Source organism: Pseudophryne corroboree, chromosome 2, assembly GCF_028390025.1.
Source record: "Pseudophryne corroboree isolate aPseCor3 chromosome 2, aPseCor3.hap2, whole genome shotgun sequence".
Taxonomy (NCBI): Eukaryota; Metazoa; Chordata; class Amphibia; order Anura; family Myobatrachidae; genus Pseudophryne; species Pseudophryne corroboree.
Genome location: NC_086445.1, coordinates 461,660,963 through 461,678,898, shown reverse-complemented (window position 1 = coordinate 461,678,898; position 17,936 = coordinate 461,660,963). Strand labels below are relative to the sequence as shown.

The following is a 17,936-nucleotide window of genomic DNA, read 5'->3' as shown; positions in this document are numbered from 1 at the left end:
GTGACTTGGAGGATTCCAGGTTACTAGATGTAGTCAGGGCTTTGAAGATTTATGTAGCCAGAACGGCTGGAGTCAGGAAAACTGACTCGCTGTTTATCCTATATGCCCCCAACAAGTTGGGGGCTCCTGCTTCAAAGCAAACCGTTGCCCGCTGGATCTGTAACACGATTCAGCAGGCTCAGTCTGCGGCTGGATTGCCGCATCCAAAATTAGTGAAAGCCCATTCCACAAGGAAGGTGGGCTCTTCTTGGGCGGCTGCCCGAGGGGTCTCGGCTTTACAGCTTTGCCGAGCTGCTACTTGGTCGGGTTCAAACACATTTGCAAAATTCTACAAGTTTGATACCCTGGCTGAGGAGGACCTTGAGTTTGCCCATTCGGTGCTGCAGAGTCATCCGCACTCTCCCGCCCGTTTGGGAGCTTTGGTATTGCCCCCATGGTCCTTACGGAGTTCCCAGCATCCACTAGGACGTTAGAGAAAATAAGATTTTACTCACCGGTAAATCTATTTCTCATAGTCCGTAGTGGATGCTGGGCGCCCGTCCCTAGTGCGGACTTTCTGCAATACGTGTACATAGTTATTGCTTAATACAGGTTGAGTATACCATATCCAAATATTCCGAAATACGGAATATTCCGAAATACGGACTTTTTTGAGCGAGAGTGAGATAGTGAAACCTTTGTTTTTTTGATGGCTCAATGTACACAAACTTTGTTTAATACAAAAAGTTATTCAAAATATTGTATTAAATGACATCCAGACTGTGTGTATAAGTTGTATATGAAACATAAATGAATTGTGTGAATGTACACACACTTTGTTTAGTGCACAAAGTTATAAAAAATATTGGCTAAAATGACCTTCAGGCTGTGTGCATAAGGTGTATATGAAACATAAATGCCTTCTGTGCTTAGATTTAGGTCCCATCACCATGATATCTCATTATGGGATGCAATTATTCCAAAATACGGAAAAATCCGATATCCAAAATTCCTCTGGTCCCAAGCATTTTGGATAAGGGATACTCAACCTGTAATGGGTTATGTTATGTTGGCATCCATTGTTGATGCCCTGTTGTTGTTCATACTGTTGACTGGATAAGTGTATCACAAGTTATACGGTGTGATTGGTGTGGCTGGTATGAGTCTTACCCGGGATTCCAAAATCTTTTCCTTTTAATGTCTGCTCTTCCGGGCACAGTTTCCTTAACTGAGGTCTGGAGGAGGGGCATAGAGGGAGGAGCCAGTGCACACCAGATAGTACTAAATCTTTCTTTAGAGTGCCCAGTCTCCTGCGGAGCCCGCTATTCCCCATGGTCCTTACGGAGTTCCCAGCATCCACTACGGACTATGAGAAATAGATTTACCGGTGAGTAAAATCTTATTTTTGGTATGCTGTTTGTGCAACAGCATACCTGCACCATGGGAGTTAGGAAGGAGGGGGGCAGTTACCGGCCTTGCAAGGTGCAGAGCCACTTCACTGCTGCAGGACCACTGTCTTGAATGTTGTTTGTTCAGCGGGGCACTGCGCCCTAACAGATGCCTAAAGGTGAATGTTGGTGGTGAGTACAAACTGGGGGCCCGACTAGGGGGGTCCCCCGGTTCATGGTGCGGCTGACACACGGGTGAGGCATAAGGTTCCCTCCTGGGGGGGACCTGCTATAGCCCCTATGTAAAACTGGCTAACGGAGGGCTGATCTAAGCATCCATGTGAGGGTTACAGCATGTTTTGGAGACATGGCCAATATAAATACATTCAGTAGCTCCGGCGCCATTACGGGGGGCGGAGCTACATCTGACCGGGCTCAGCAGCATTCTGGTGCCTTCCTCTGCAGCAGCAGCCTCATACAGCTCCCCCGGACTCTGACACACGCTGGATCACTGGTATCGGGAGTAGTTTAGAGGGAGAGCCGCTATTTGTGCACATGACTTATTCCTAAAGGGGAAATCATTGTGAACAAACAGTTTTCACTGATATAAAAACGCTGCCAGCCTCACTGGGGTTCTCTAGCGTTGGGTGTGCTGGTGCCTTCTCTTCCTCTGTGTCTCCTCTCACATGCAATAGGGCAGGCTTGCATTGAAAAATGGTCTGTGTTGTATGTGTATTGTTGTGTGTTACTTTTCATCATGGTAAAACACAAGTTATGCAGTATGTGTAACATCAGATTCTCCCCGCTGTCATCTGGTTCCATTTCATGTGAGCCTTGTAGTCAGTCCTCACAAAACGTTGAGAATGTGGGGGAGGGTATAGAGCCTTCCTGGCTGGGTGCAATCAAAACTATGATGTCTGATATGTCATCTCAGCTCACTGCAAATGCCCACAAAACACAAGAACTGCAACAAGCAGAAGCAGATCTAGCTGCCAGGGCTGATGTTCCCCATCCCCCCATCTCTACTGCAGGTCCACATAAACGTGCTTTACCTGCACTTCTATCAGATACTGATGATGATATACAGGATGATGGGGATGATATGGATCCCATAGGTGGGGATTCCACTCCTACACAGGGTATTGAACCCCTCATTTTAGCTATAAGGGATGTGCTAAAGCTCCACCTAGAGGACACTGCAAATCAGCAGTCGTTTTTCCTCCCTCAAGACAAACTGACTGTCACGTTTCCTGATTCTAAAGAATTAGATGATTTATTTAAACTAGCCTGGAAAAATCCAGATAAGCAATATCAGGTGTCAAAATGGTTTTTGCATACATTCCGCTTTGCCCCTGAGGGCAGGAAGTTCTGGGAAGAATCTCCGGCTATAGACGTCTCAGTCTCTCACCTCTCTAAGAAGGCGGTACTCCCGGCTCCGGGCTCCTTTACAGTAAAGGACTCTGGAGGGGGGGGGGGGGGAATAGAAAAAATTAGACCACACTGAAATCTATCTACATTGCTGCAGGTATTTCTCAAAGACCGGTCATTGCAGGTTGCCAGATGACACATGCAATTCATTCCTGGGATACTCAAATTCAGGAGGGTCTCTCGGATGACATGACCCTGGTTATTACAGTAACTTTCCTAAAACACATTCAGAACACGGCAAGAGTCTTCTGTGACTCCATAAAAGAGATTGGCAATATTAATGCTAGGACCACTGCTATGACTTGTGTCAGCACGCAGAGCCATATGGTTGCGTCAGTGGATTGCAGATGCTGACTTCAAACGCAATGTGGAATCTCTTCCCTTTACAGGTGAATGGCTCTTCGGAGGCAAATTGGACACATGGATCTCCAAAGTTACTGCTGGGAAATCCACGTTTCTTCCCTCGGGGGCTCTGCCTGCTAGACGTACCTACCCGGGACCGTCTACTCAGTCCTTTCGGTCCACCAGATTTTGATCTAGGGCCAGAGGTGCATCCAATGCAGCTAGGGACACCAGAGGTAAATCTAAGAAACCAGCCGTTGTCGACTCTCAGGAACAGAGCACCAGTTCAGCTTCCGCAAAAACCTCAGCATGACAGTGCCCGCCCACCCCGGGACAATCTCTAGGTGGTAGCTCGGTTATGTCACTTCAGCCACATCTGGAAAAGTTCTTGCCAGGACGCCTGGGTAGGGGACCTTATTTCTCAGGGTTACAAGCTGGAGTTCTATGGTGCTCCTCCCCAACAATGTTTCAAATCAAGCTTACCAGCTTTGGAAAATATGCGTGTTATGCTACTACTGGCCATCACAAAGTTGGTCCAGTCCCAAGTCATTGTTCCAGTACCCCTGCAACAGCAAGGACAAGGTTAGTACTCCAGTCTGTTCGTAGTGCCAAAACCAGACGGGTCTGAGAGGCCAATTTTGAATCTGAAGTCCTTGAATCCTTACCTAAAGGTTTTTCAAATTCAAGATGGAATCTTTGAGAGCAGTGATCGCAGGCCTGGAACAACAGGAATTCCTAGTGTCCCTGGATATAAAGGACGCCTACCTCCATATCCCAATTTGGCCTCCTCATCAGGCCTATCTGAGGTTCGCCCTGCTGAACGATCACTACCAGTTCCAGGCGTTACCCTTCAGCCTGTCTACAGCTCCGAGGGTGTTCACGAAAAGTGATGGTGGAAATGATGTTCCAGCTCAGAGTCCAGGGGGTCAACATAGTCCCTTACCTGGATGATCTACTGATAAAAGCGAGTTCCAGGGAGCTTCTACTGCTCCATATAGATCACACTATCCACCTTCTGTCACACCACGGGTGGATCTTCAATCTACAGAAGTCCCACCTGGAGCCATCTCAGTGGCTCCTGTTTCTGGGAATGCTACTGGATACTGTAGGGCAGAAAGTGTTCCTCCCAGAGGACAAAGTGAGAACTCTCCAGGAAATGGTTTGCATGGTTCTCCGACCGACTCGAGTATCCATTCATATTTGCATAAGATTGTTGGGAAAGATGGTAGCCTTGTACGAGGCCATTCAGTATGGAAGGTTCCATGCCAGACCCTTTCAATTGGACATCCTGAACAAGTGGTCCGATTCCCATCTTCATATGCATTCAACTGTCACCCCAGGCCAGGATTTCACTCCTGTGGTGGCTGCAGTCTTCCAATCTCAGGGAAGGTCGACGCTTCGGGAACCAGGGTTGGATCCTCCTCACGACGATGCGAGCCTGAGAGGATGGGGAGCTATCACCCAAGGGGTGCAGTTCCAGGGCAGGTGGTCTGCCCAAGAGGACCTACTTCCGATCAACATCCTGGAACTTCGGGCTATCTACAGTGCTCTGATTCAGACCTCCCTTCTGCTCCGGGATCAGGCAATACAGGTACAGTCGGACAACGCCACTGCTGTGGCGTACATCAGTCGACAAGGAGGGACAAAAAGCCGGGCCTGCATGCAAGAAGTATCAAGAATACTCCTCTGGGCAGAAATAAATTCAAGAGCACTGTCTGCAATCTTCATTCCGGGAGTGGACAACTAGGAAGCAGACTACCTGAGTCGCCATGATATACACCCAGGGGAGTGGGGCCTACATCCTCAGGTGTTTCAACAGATCGACAGGTGGGGTTGCCCCCAGATGGACATGATGGCGTCTCGCCTCGACAAGAAACTTAGCTGCTATTGCTCGCAAACCAGAGACCCTCAGGTGTGCGCAGTGGATGCACTGATGTTGCCTTGGCCTTACCAGCTGGTCTACATATTTCCTCCGATTCCATTGATCCCAAAGGTGTTCAAGAGGATTCGGCATCAAGGAGTACAAGTAATTCTGCTTGCCCCGGAGAGCGTGGTACGCTGTCTTTTGGGCATGTCCATAGAAGACCCTTGGCCTCTCCCAGTAAGAAGGGATCTTCTTCAGCAAGGTCCGTTCGTCTACCCGGACTTACGGCGGCTTCGTTTGATTGCATGGAAGTTGAGTGGAACATCCTAGCTCACAAGGGACTTTCCAAAAAGGTCATTGCCACTATGGCACAAACCAGGAAACCTGTGACGTCAAAACACTATCGTAATATCTGGCGGAGATATGTCTCCCGGTGCAAGGAACGCACATTTCCATCTGCCAAATTCCACTTGGGTAGATTCCTTAATTTCCTGCAGGCTGGAGTGGATAAAGGCTTACGTCTGGGATCCATTATGGTCCAGATTTCAGCTCTTTCAATCTTCTTCCAAAAGAAGTTGGCTATGCTGCCTGAAGTTAAGACCTTCTTGCAAAGAGTGCTTTACATACAACCTCCATTTGTGCCGCCTACGGCACCATGGGATTTGGATGTGGTGTTAAGATTTCTGCAGTCCTCCTGGTTTGAACCTCTGATGATGGTAGAAGACAAGTACCTCACGTGGAAGACGGTGATGTTACTGGCCCTGGCTTCAGCGAGGCGTGTCTCGGAATTGGGGGCCTTATCGTGTAAGAGGCCTTACTTGGTCTTTTACCAGAACAGAGCGAATCTCAAGACTAGACAGCAGTTCCTGCCGAAGGTAATCGCCGCGTTTCATTTGAATTAACCTATTGTGATCCCGTCCAGTTCTGGCACTTCTGCCCCTCTGGATTGGATGCTGTGCGAGCCTTGAAGGTCTGTCAAGAGGACGGCTCAGATCAGAAAGACTGATTCCTTGTTCGTGCTTTATGATGCACAGAAAAAGGGTTGCCCTGCTTCAAAGTAGTTCGTTGCTCGTTGGCTTCAGCTTACTATCCATCAGTCGGCAACCTTACCTGTTCCACAGTCTCTGAAGGCCCACTCTACAAGATCGGTGGGGTCTTCCTGGGCGGCTGCCCGTGGTGTCTCGGCCCTGCAACTGTGCCGAGCGGCTGCCTGGTCGGGGAAGAACACCTCTGTGAAGTTCTACAGGTTTGATATCCTGGCCAAAGAGGATACCCAGTTTGGGCAGGCGGTGCTGCAGATGTCTCCACACGTTCCCGCCAGTTCTGGAAGCTTTGGGACATCACCATCGTACTAATGTGTCCCCAATATCCCTTATGGATGCTAAAGAAAATAGGATTTTAAATACCTACCGGTAAATCCTTTTCTCGTAGTCCATAAGGGATATTGGGCGCCCATCTCTGTGCGGTGACTTTCTGCAGGTTCTCTGTTATGTGTTACCTGTTCAGCTGTTGCTGTTTATGTTTCCAGCTGTTGCTGGCCCAGTTATGTTAAGGTGTGCTGGTGTGTAAATCTCACCACACTTATTGTTGTTATGTTACTTCTCTCAAGTATGTCATTTCTCCTTCAGGTAAGGATTTACCGGTAGGTATTTAAAATCTTATTTTATATATATATAAATATATATATATATAATATAATCTGCGAGCACTAATGGAATGTCTAAATGAAAATCAGCTAAATAACTATGAAACGGACAGTACCATCCAATGTAATATATAGCAGCACAGAGAGTAGATAATTTAAAATAAAATGCAATCTTATATTAAATGAAGAACCGAAATCTCAATTTTTAAATAGCTTGTGTATATTCTGGACAAATGAAATAGGGTTCAATTTATTTATGAGAAGTTTCCAGCTGAAAAATTGTTAAAATCCCAAAGTGCAGTACTCACAGCTGGCCACCTTTCTGTGAAATGCTGCTGACTTGGGATCTGAATCTTCTAATAGCGCATCTGTAACAAAATCTCCACTGATGCGCAAAGGCAGCAGATTTCAATAAACTGCTTCGTGCATGCAAGTAGTATCGAAATAATAAATTCAATGCCTGGCTGACCGGTTTCACCCTTAACAAAAGTTAAACCCCTAAGGCAGGCATTCCCAACCACGGTCCTCAAGGCACACCAACAGTGCAGGTTTTAGTGATATCCAGGCTGCAGCACAGATGGTTAAATCAAAATAACTGAGCTACTAATTAAGTCACCTGTGCTGAAGCCTGGATATCACTAAAACCTGCACTGTTGGTGTGACTTGAGGACCGTGGTTGGGAATGCCTGCCCTAAGGGATGATCATTGGATTTATTATTCCGAAACCCCCTACATTTAGGGTGCACTTTAATGGATTTTGCTGCTCATGAATGCTGCTGCTTGAGATTTGGTTAAAAGTGCTGCTATTAGAACATCTGGATTAACAAGACAGCAGATTTTCACTGAAACATGGCCACCTGGGAGTATCGGAGCTCGGGATTTAACAATCAGTCTGCTGTAAACTTTTCTGTCTGTTGAGACATACTCCCCCCCCCCCCCCCCCAAAAAAAAAAAAAAAAAAGCTTCCAAGCACCTATCTCCATAGTTTGTGGGAGTCGCACACACCCTGTGGCCTTGGCCAGGGGTGTCCAATCAGCACCAGATTTGTAGAATTTTTTTATCCTCTACTTTTTTTTGTGATAATCAGGGCTGGCTAGTGATTGACCTACTTCCTGATAGTTAACACCCCCCCTTCCCCTTTCCTCTTCCATTCCCACACTCTCCCTCCCCTCCTCACGCTGCACCTCCAAACCCGGCCAGGCCAAGAAGGGTCCAATATAGAGGACAGGTTCTACAGTTTAAACAAGCTTGTTCAGGGTGTCCAAGCCCTTAGGTGAGCAGAGAATACAGCCAGGCATCACAAATGTGTAGCCTTGCTTTCATTGTGTTCTTGTTTTCTTTCTTTCATTTCTCTCTTTTCTTTCTTTCCTTCTTTCCTTCTTTCCTTCTTTCTTTCTTTCTTTCTTTCTTTCTTTCTTTCTTTCTTTCTTTCTTTCTTTCTTTCTTTCTTTCTTTCTTTCTTTCTTTCTTTCTTTCTTTCCTTCTTTCTTTCTTTCTTTCCCTCTTTCTCTCATTTGTCATGAGGGGGCATGACCACATGACACTAGGGGCAGTGGCTATACTACATTAGCGGTGTGGTCATACAGCATAGTCCCTTTCTTTGCACTCTGGAGGCAAGGCTCGATATATATATAGCACTGCCTTCAGTATAATAGAAATGTATTGTAATGCCCCCAATTTAATAAAAATACATTATAACAGAAATACAGTATATACTGTAGTAGTGCCCCCGGTATAATAGAAATCTATAGTAGTGTTCCACATTACAATATAAATATATAGTAATGCCCCATGATAATAGATATATAGTATTGTCTCACATTACAAAAGAAATATATAGTAATACCCCCATAATAATAGAAATTTATAGCAGTTTCCACATTACAATAGAAATATATAGTAATGCCACATAATAATAGTCCCACATTACAAAATAAATATATAGTAATGCCCCCATAATAATAGAAATATATAGTAGTGTTCACATAATAATAGAATTATATAGTAATACCCCCATAATAATAGACATATATAGTAGTGTCCCACATTACAATAGAAATATATAGTAATGTCCCCATAATAATAGAAATATATATTAATGTCCACATTTTATTAAAATAATTAATTACCCCACACAGTGAAGCCAGAGACAAAACCAGCAGCCCAGCCTGTGCCGATGCACCACTTGAGCAGAGTCCCCAGGCGCCTCTCTTCGCGCCAACCGCGGCCACCAGGAGAGGAAGCGTGATGTGATCTCATGATATTACTGTCGCGGTCCCTGTAGCCCTGACAAAGTGGGAGGCACTGTCATGCTGCCGAACGCCGTGGTCTTGTTGCTCGGCAGTGCATTATAATAGCGGTAATGGCAGTCACAAGTTTAAAGTGTGCAGTGGGTGGTACTGCGTACCTGCTGCCAAATTCTTAAGGGTACTCCGTATCGGAGCGTACCTACATACTTGCACCACTGATGGTAAGCTCATGCTTTTAGGATTTCTGTCTGTGGAAACAGGTACCTGTAGTATAATTACTGCCACTGCCAAGTAGACTAAATGGCCTAAGTATGATCTATGAAACCCTGTAAACACAAGCTGATCTGGGAGTATACAAGTCCTGGATTTTGGAAACACCATGTTAATTGTTTACACTAGGTAGACTTTATAAAATATCAGCCATCATCCTATTCCTTTTTTATATATATATATATATATATATATATATATATATATATGTATATAATGTCTGAGTAAACCTTTTGAGCATTTTATTCCGCTGCCATGGTGTAGTTTAGTATAACAACTTATTATATAATTTGAGACATTGTTCTTCAAACAACATCATCTGCATAAAACTGCTTACACAGCCTCTGTTCTAACTTTTGTAGTGCAAGCATATTGTATAGCTATAACAGCAGAGCGTTTTATATTACTTTTGTTGTAATTAATATTTTATGGAGACAATTTGATGAGTGATCCTTTTAGAACTAGATTTAAAGTTTCAGCATATTATGAAAAATTGTTATTTGTGCCTTCTCAATTCGACACATACCAGTCTAATGTAAGTAAGTCTTTAAAAATACATTTACTTTGAAGCAGCTAATCTGGGTACACAGTGCACAATATTTTAAACAAGATCGATCATTTTCACCCTTTTAAACAATATTGTTTGTAATATCACCATACACACTATCGTTGTGCTCACACTATAGGTGTGCTCCCGCAGATCGTTAACGGTATCGTTGTCGTCTGTGCATGCATCTCAATTTTGGCTATGTCGGCCAAAACTGCATGTTAGGACAGGCAGCAGGGTGACGTCACTGAACTATATGGTTAACGATATTGGGGGTCATTCCGAGTTGTTCGCTCGCTACCAGATTTTAGCAGCATTGCACACGCTAGGCCGCCGCCCTCTGGGAGTGTATCTTAGCTTAGCAGAATTGTGAACGAAAGATTAGCAGAATTGCGAACAGAAATTTCTTAGCAGTTTCTGAGTAGCGCCAGACCTACTCACAGATTGCGATCAGTTCAGGCTGTTTCGTTCCTGGTTTGACGTCACAAACACGCCCTGCGTTCGGCCAGCCGCTCCCACGTTTTATCCTGGCACGCCTGCGTTTTTCCGCACACTCCCAGAAAACGGCCAGTTTCCGCCCAGAAACACCCACTTCCTGTCAATCACACTCCGATCACTTCAACGAGGAAAATTCTTCGTTCGGATGTGAGTAAAGTTTTGTGCTAAAATACTTAGCGCATGCGCACTGCGTACCATGCGCATTTTTGCCTTAATCGCTCCGTTGCGAAAGTCGACAATGAGCGATCAACTCGTAATGACCCCCATTGTCCAGTGTATACTCACTATATCGCCCGGGAGGGTAGGGAAAAGACTAGGTGATATCGCTAATGAAGCGTATAGCCTAGTGTGGACCCGGCATAAGACTGCAGGGTGACTGCTACTGTAGGTGTCATGGTTAGGATGCTGCATCTTGAGAAGCTAGAATTTTACAGAAGCTACGCTGCTGACTCAAGGAGGTTATGTATACTGTAGCACTGTAAAATATACTCATGCATTTCTGTCTATGTGGATCCCAGATTTCATTTTAATTCCCATGTTAGAAGCATTAGCTCAGCATTCCCCTATAGCAAAGTGGTATCCTAGTATCACTCTAGCAAAGGTTCTAAATCACATAACTGCTCTCACTAATTGTATCCAATATGCAATTTCCCTCTGTGCATTCCATTTACAAAGCATCAGTGAAAGTGGGAAAAAATGCTTGTGGCAATGCAGACCATCATGGCTTGTACAAATGAGCTATCGCTGTACATGCTTAATGTCCAGCCATAAAGCCTAGTAAATGCACATTACATGATAATACGAACAGTAATGTAGGAGAATGGACCTGTGCGCACAGAGAGTTCTGATTAGTGTTTCCTCTGCCGTGCATCCGTTTCCTTCAGCAGTAGCAATTGGTAACATATACTGTAACATTCCCAGTATCCCTGGGAGTTTTATTTAAGTATTTTTATTTTTTTATGTGTATAAAAATGCAATGTAAAAAATTGTGGTTTGCAGCTAAACCAATTGAAGCTATCAACTTGTATATGGAAATAGAAGAGCTTAATCTAGTATTTGGTATTTCTACAGGGGCTGCTAAATGCTTTAGTTTATCCCAATTCTTCTCAGTTCTTGTCAGTCATGGCCAAAAACAGGGAATCCCATCACTAATCGACCATCTGACGCCACGTTTTCTGCGTGTGGGATCACAGTCCAAGCCTGAGACACACTACAAACATGAGCTGTGTTTTTGCTGCCACTCCTCGTTACAACTTCCAAATGGTTCCTGACTTTTAATCACTTTTCAAATAAATCCTTACAACGAACGATATTGCTAAAATACCTTGACACGTGCACAGTTTACCGATAACTAATAAACATCGTAAATATTGGCTTTTCGTGCACTGAATCATGCCTCCAGTACATCTCACTTGTCTAATTGGAATGTTGGCCTTCTTTTATAATTACAATAATAGTGTAGTCCACACCATAGGAGATGCTTTGGATAAATAAAAATGATATACGTACTGTACGAATTGTCGATAGTTTTGCTTTTGACAGTCAGTATGTCAGCAACATAACAGTGCCTGGACAATGCTGACACTGTTGTAGTGTTATATAAAGCATTGTGAGTGTCGACATAACTTTAAACAAGACACTATACAGCAGTGTTTCCCAACGTCAGTCCTCAGGGATCCCTAACAGAGTGTGTTTCCCAGATTTTCTCACAGAATGACAAGTGGAATAATTACTACCTCCTGAGGATCTTTTAACCATTTAACTGACTAATATTTTTCCCAAAAGGCGCTCAGAAATTGCCAGTTTATTTTATGATTGAATTAGGTTAACAAAACCTATTTGTTAAAAAAAAATAATAATAATAATTTTTTGAAACATCGGTACAAAAATCAATGGCCGGAACATCGAACCATTGATGGATGGTACAATGTGACTTCTAATTTCCTGCTGCCTACTCCTCTCTGTAGTCTCCAGGGGATAGGGGAAAGGTAAGGGGCTGTTTTTTTAACATTTCCCCAGTGGCTGCTAAATGTCTGCTGCCACGGGGTGGTGGGGGCTGCCGGGCTGACAGATAAGCAGTGATTGGCAGCACGGCTGTCACAGAGGTAAGGGGTCACTCTGACAGCTGCAGGCCGCCCCACGGTGGTCTTTCTGAGTGGTCGCATCTGGTGTGATCATGTCATGGAAAGCCCATACTGGTATGGTCACTTCTGATGTGACCACGCAAGGCATGTGGGTACAATGTTACCTGTGCGCCAGCTAGGAGTATTGGAAACAGGCACTGTTCGTGTTCCTTGAGGGCTGGAGTTGGCAAACCCTGCTTTATGATCATGTTTAAAGTTATAATGCAAGCAGTGTCAGTATTTTCAATAACATTACAGCAGTGTCAGCTTCAGTGGCGTGCGGTGAGCTCAGTGGCTGGTGAGGCACTGCAGCCACAATGTCTGCTGTGTCCTGCCGATGCCCGCCACCGCACCCAAACCAATGCCTGTTACCACCGCTGTGCCTGGGTCAGTGGGAGACAAAGAAAGGCAGTGGGCGATTTCAGGGAGAAGCAGTTGGTGACAGCAGTGGGTGATGCTAGGGAGAGGGTGACAGGGAGAGGGTGTTGCCAGTGAGAGGGTGATAGCAGTGGGTGACGCCGGGGAAAGGATGACAGCAGTTTGTCACAGGGAGATGGTGACAGCAGTGGGTGACGCCAGGGAAAGGATGACAGCAGTTTGTAACAGGGAGATGGTGACAGCAGTGGGTGACGCCAGGGAGAGGATGATGCCAGGGAGCTGGTGACAGCAAGAGGGTCACAGGGAGAGGTTGACAGCAGTCTGTGCCAGCTGTGGGTCACAGGGAGAGGGTGACAGGAAGAGGTTGATGCCAGGGAGTTGGTGACAGGAAGAGGGGGAGAGGGTAACTGCAGTTGGCGCCAGCTGTGAGTGACGGAGAGAGGGTGACGCCAGGTAGAGGGTGGCAGCAGTCGGTGCCAGTTGTGGGCAACGGGGAGAGGTTGACAAGGAGAGGTTGACGCCAGATAGAGGGTGACAGTGAAAGGGTAGAGCAGTGTGTGCCAGCTGTGGGTAACCACAGGGAGAGGGTGACAGCAGTCGGTGACAGCTGTGGGTGACGGGAAGAGGGTGACGCCAGGGAGATGGATGGCAGGGAGAGAGTGACAGCAGTCGGGACCAGCTGTGGCTGACGGGGAGAGGGTGACAGCAGTCAGTGCCAGCTGTGGGTGATGTCGAGAGGGTGAAGCCAGGGAGAGGGCGACAGTGAGATGATACCAGCAGTGGGTGACAGTGAGAGGGTGACAGGAAGAGGGTGACGCCAGGGAGATGGATGGCAGGGAGAGAGTGACAGCAGTCGGGGCCAGCTGTGGCTGACGGGGAGAGGGTGACAGCAGTCAGTGCCAGCTGTGGGTGATGTCGAGAGGGTGAAGCCAAGGAGAGGGTGACAGTGAGAGGATACCAGCAGTCGGTGCCAGCTGTAGGTGACAGCAGTCGGTGACAGTGAGAGGGTGACAGGAAGAGGGTGACGCCAGGGAGAGCACATTACTGCCCCACTCTACCAGCAGTATAGAATACAACAGAAGGAGTACAGCCCTGATCCTTGGGTCCCTGATAAAGCATGGGTGAGCTCAGCCCATTACAAACTAAAGTACCCGCCACTCTCCCCCACCGTAGCACCCGCTGCACATAGGCGTGCGCAGCACATTTTATTAGGGGGTGCACCGTCGTAGAGGCGTGTCTAGTACCACCTACCTACTGGGCATGTCTAGCAACACCTATCAGGCATGTCTAGCACCGCCTACTGGGTGTGTCTAGCACCGCCTATTGGCATTCTTTTCTATTCAATATGCACCTTACCTATATGGTGGTTTCTCATAACGGGGAACCTCTGAAGAAATGTATCCTTCCTGGGCAGACAGCGTCTTCAGTCGGTAATCACTATTCTTGTAGGAGATCACATGATCCGGAAGATGCCTGTTTGTGTAGGAATATAACCAATGTGATCATCATACAACAGAGGTTCAACCAGACTCGTGTCACCTCCTTCCCTCTGCATCTCTCAGCCACACCATTACCCCTTCCCTGCATCTCTCAGCCACACCATCATCTTCGCTCTGCGTCGTCTCTCAGCCACACCATCATCTCCTCCCTGCGTCGTCTCTCAGCCACGCCATCATCTCCCATCTGAATCTCTCGCAATACCCCTCACTTTGTCTCTCATTCTCCCCACTTCACTCTGTGCCTCTGAGCCTCCCACTCTTCTGTCTGTGCCTCTCAGTCGCCTGCCCTTCACTGTTTCTCAGCCTCATCAGTGGAGTTCGTGGGCCCAGCAGGAGAACACGAGCAGGTGGGCGGCCGTTCGCGTGGTGTGAAATCATCGGGTCACATCGCACAGTACATTGAGGTGGAGGAGTAGTGTGGGGCAGAGGGCAGGATGGGATTAGTGGTGCATAGCAGGGGGATAGGATAGGAGTAGTGGTGTGGGGCAGGATGGGAGCAGTGGTGCATAGCAGGGGGATAGGATGGGAGTAGTGGCGTGGGGCAGGATAGGAGCATTGGTGCAGAACGGGGGCAGGATAGGAGCAGTGGTGCTGAGTTGGGGAGAGCAGGGGGAGTAGTGGTGCAGAGCAGGGGGGGCAGGATGGGAGTAGTGGTGCAGAGCAGTGGGGGCAGGATGGGAGTAGTGGTGCAGAGCAGGGGGGGCAGGTTGGGAGTAGTGGTGCATAGCTGGGGGGCAGGATGGGAGTAGTGGTGCATAGTAGGGGGCAGGATGGGAGTAGTGGTGCAGAGTAGGGGGGGTAGGATGGGAGTAGTGGTGCATAGCAGGGGGGTAGGATGGGAGTAGTGGTGCATAGCAGGGGGGATAGGATGGGAGTAATGGTACATAGCTGGGGGGGTAGGATGGGAGTAGTGGTGCATAGCAGGGGGGTAGGATGGGAATAGTGGTGCATAGGAGGGGGGGTAGGATGGGAGTAGTGGTGCATAGCTGGGGGGCAGGATGGGAGTAGTGGTGCATAGCTGGGGGGTAGGATGGGAGTAGTGGTGTGGAGCAACGGAGGCAGGATGGGAGTAACGGTGCTGAGTTGGGGGTGGTAAAATCATTTTGCATAGGGTTAAATTCATGTTCTTCACCTAATTCACTCATAAAATACCCGTCAATTTCTGAGCGTTTTTTGGGGGGGGGAAACGTCAGTTAAATGGTTAAGTCATTTTGTTTTAGTACTGCCAGCTAATACCAGCTTCCCCGCCAAACATTTAAGAGTCTGGTATTCTTCAGTGTTGTATTCCAAATGTGTTAATAATACTATCATGAAATGTAATTTATAATATATCTTTTTCTTTACTGATTTAAAGGTATTTAACAAATTGTTATTTTTTTTCCAGTTCAAGATTGATGGGGAATGGTGGACCTGGATTGATTATGAGAGATTTCAAGAACTGATACGGGAATACGAGGAGAGTGGAGGGAACCAGACAGTCTCAGCTTTGGACTACATGGCAAAAACTCCTAAGTGGGCTCTGTTTGGTTCCACAGAGAGGGGCTTTGATCCTGTAGAAACACGTTTTCAACGGAAAAATAAAACAAAGGACATATCTGGCTGTTAGTTTACAACAATGTGACTTTTGTTTTTTTAGGTCTTTATTTTTTTTTTCTTTCCCTTCATTTTAATAAATTGCAGTTAGGAAAAATATTAGATGCGTAAAGAAAAAAAATGGGCATGACTGTTATTTTAATGTTTGAGTTTTGAGTACTGAGTAAGAATTTAATATCCACAAATTTGCATCTTGAAGAAATATTTTGTTTTTTAATCTGAGCTTCAAAATGGTTTTCTTTAACTTTACTATCATTTTTGCAACAAATTGACCAAATGCTTTGTCTCTAAAAAAGAAATCCTATGTACCATATGAAAAGCCTGTGAGATGCAGGCACAGACATGTTTCCGGCGCGTTAGCCCTATTTTAATAGCGCCAATAAATTAAAAGACACAGGTTGCGTTTGCCTTCCAGATTATTCCTGCTTTAAAGATACAGGCTCACTCACTAGAATCCTGCCATACATGCATCTCACAGGCTATTGCATAAGGCCCTGTATCTTCACGCTAAAGTAAATCTTTGTATGAAAGTGAACACATTTGGAAGAGTTGTAACTGGTACCCAGCTCGATTAGATGTCAGATCCATTTACAGCATCCATACGACTGTATTTCTTTTTATTTATATTTTTTATATCAAGAAAAGACTAAAATGTTTCCTAAAGATACATATTTTATTCTTCCTTTCAGGAAAAATATATAACTGGCCTTTAGTGTATTAACTGTGTATAAGGGTGTCAAGTATTATCAACCAATCATACTACACCTCTTTTAGAGTTCCGCTTTTTGGTGTATGTGGGGGGTTTTTCTTATTTTTATTAGGTGAAGCCCCAAAGGTTGATATGTAATTAATATATAGCGCTACAAGTGTGAGTGTAGCAGTTTTGTGGGACCTTAAATGTAGCCATTACAAATAGAAGTTAATTTCATTTCTGACAATTTGGAGACTGCAAAAACAGATTTGGGGACCTATCTTTGAGTCTCCGCACCAGTAATGCCGGCATCATTAACATGTTTTGAAAATTCATGTTTACAACAATGGGGGTAATTCAGACCTGATTGTAGCAGCAAAGTTGTTAGCAGTTGGGCAAAACCATGTACACTACAGGTGTGGCAGATATAACATTTTCAGAGAGAGTTAGATTTGGGTGGGTTATATTGTTTCTGTGCAGGGTAAATACTGGCTGCTTTATTTTTACACTGCAATTTAGATATCAGTTTGAACACACCCCACCCAAATCTTACTCTCTCTGCACATGTTATATCTACCCCCCACCCCCTGCAGTGCACATGGTTTTGCCCAACTGCTAACAAATTTGCTGCTACGATCAGGTCTGAATTACCCCCAATGTTAGTGCATTGTCTACCTATCTGTATGGTTAAAGATGGTCTCTCTTGGGATAAGTTTATATACTAGGCAAATGTAGCACACACATTTACTCCATGCCCAAAGGTATATATACATTTTAATTTGTGTTTTATAAATGTATTGGAAAAATGGGGGGGAAAAATCTTCATTTTACGGAAAGCTATTTTTTTCTGTTTTCTCTATAGTATTGTAAGAATGGATTTTCAGTAGTAAGAACTTTTTCATTTTACTAGGAAAAGTCTGCTATAAAGCTTCAATTTAATGACCCTATTGATTGAAAAGATTTTGTGTTTCCGTCCTTTTTGTAAAATAATAAAGTTGTTGCTGAGAATTGATATTACTTTAGTTTGGATGGTGATGTATTTCCCAAGCATACAAAACAACGTAAACTCTTCATCTTTTGTCAATTTAAAACTGCTATGGTTGAACTGACTGAAAAAGCAAACATATCAACTTTTTGGAAATTACATATATGTCCTCATACATCTGCTGCAGCAACGCCAGCCAGACCATCTTGGCACGCCAGGTTGCATGAGACTCTTCTAGCGTCAGGCATCTTTTTTTTGCTGCTCTTTTGCCAAAAATGCATCTTGTCGCAACTCAGTGTGACTAGGATGCACGAGGAGACTACTGATTTGATATGACATTTGTATATCTGTGTGCAACTGAGTCTCTGAATCTGTATACAAAGTGCTGCAGGGTCATTCCATGAAAATGGTCTTTTATGTAACATTTGTTACCAGTTTTCATGACAAGCTTTGCATC

General features: G+C 45.3%; 1 protein-coding gene across 1 annotated transcript in view; it reads left to right on the top strand.

Moving 5' to 3' along the window:
• The window catches only part of LOC135028178 (S-adenosyl-L-methionine-dependent tRNA 4-demethylwyosine synthase TYW1-like), a 590,293-nt gene extending 572,787 nt beyond the window's left edge, over positions 1-17,506 (top strand). The window contains exon 16 of the mRNA XM_063953759.1: positions 15,595-17,506. Coding sequence (XP_063809829.1) covers positions 15,595-15,816 — 222 coding nt within the window. The 3' untranslated portion in view covers positions 15,817-17,506. The remainder of the gene's footprint in view (positions 1-15,594) is intronic.
• Positions 17,507-17,936: the final 430 nt, after the last annotated feature.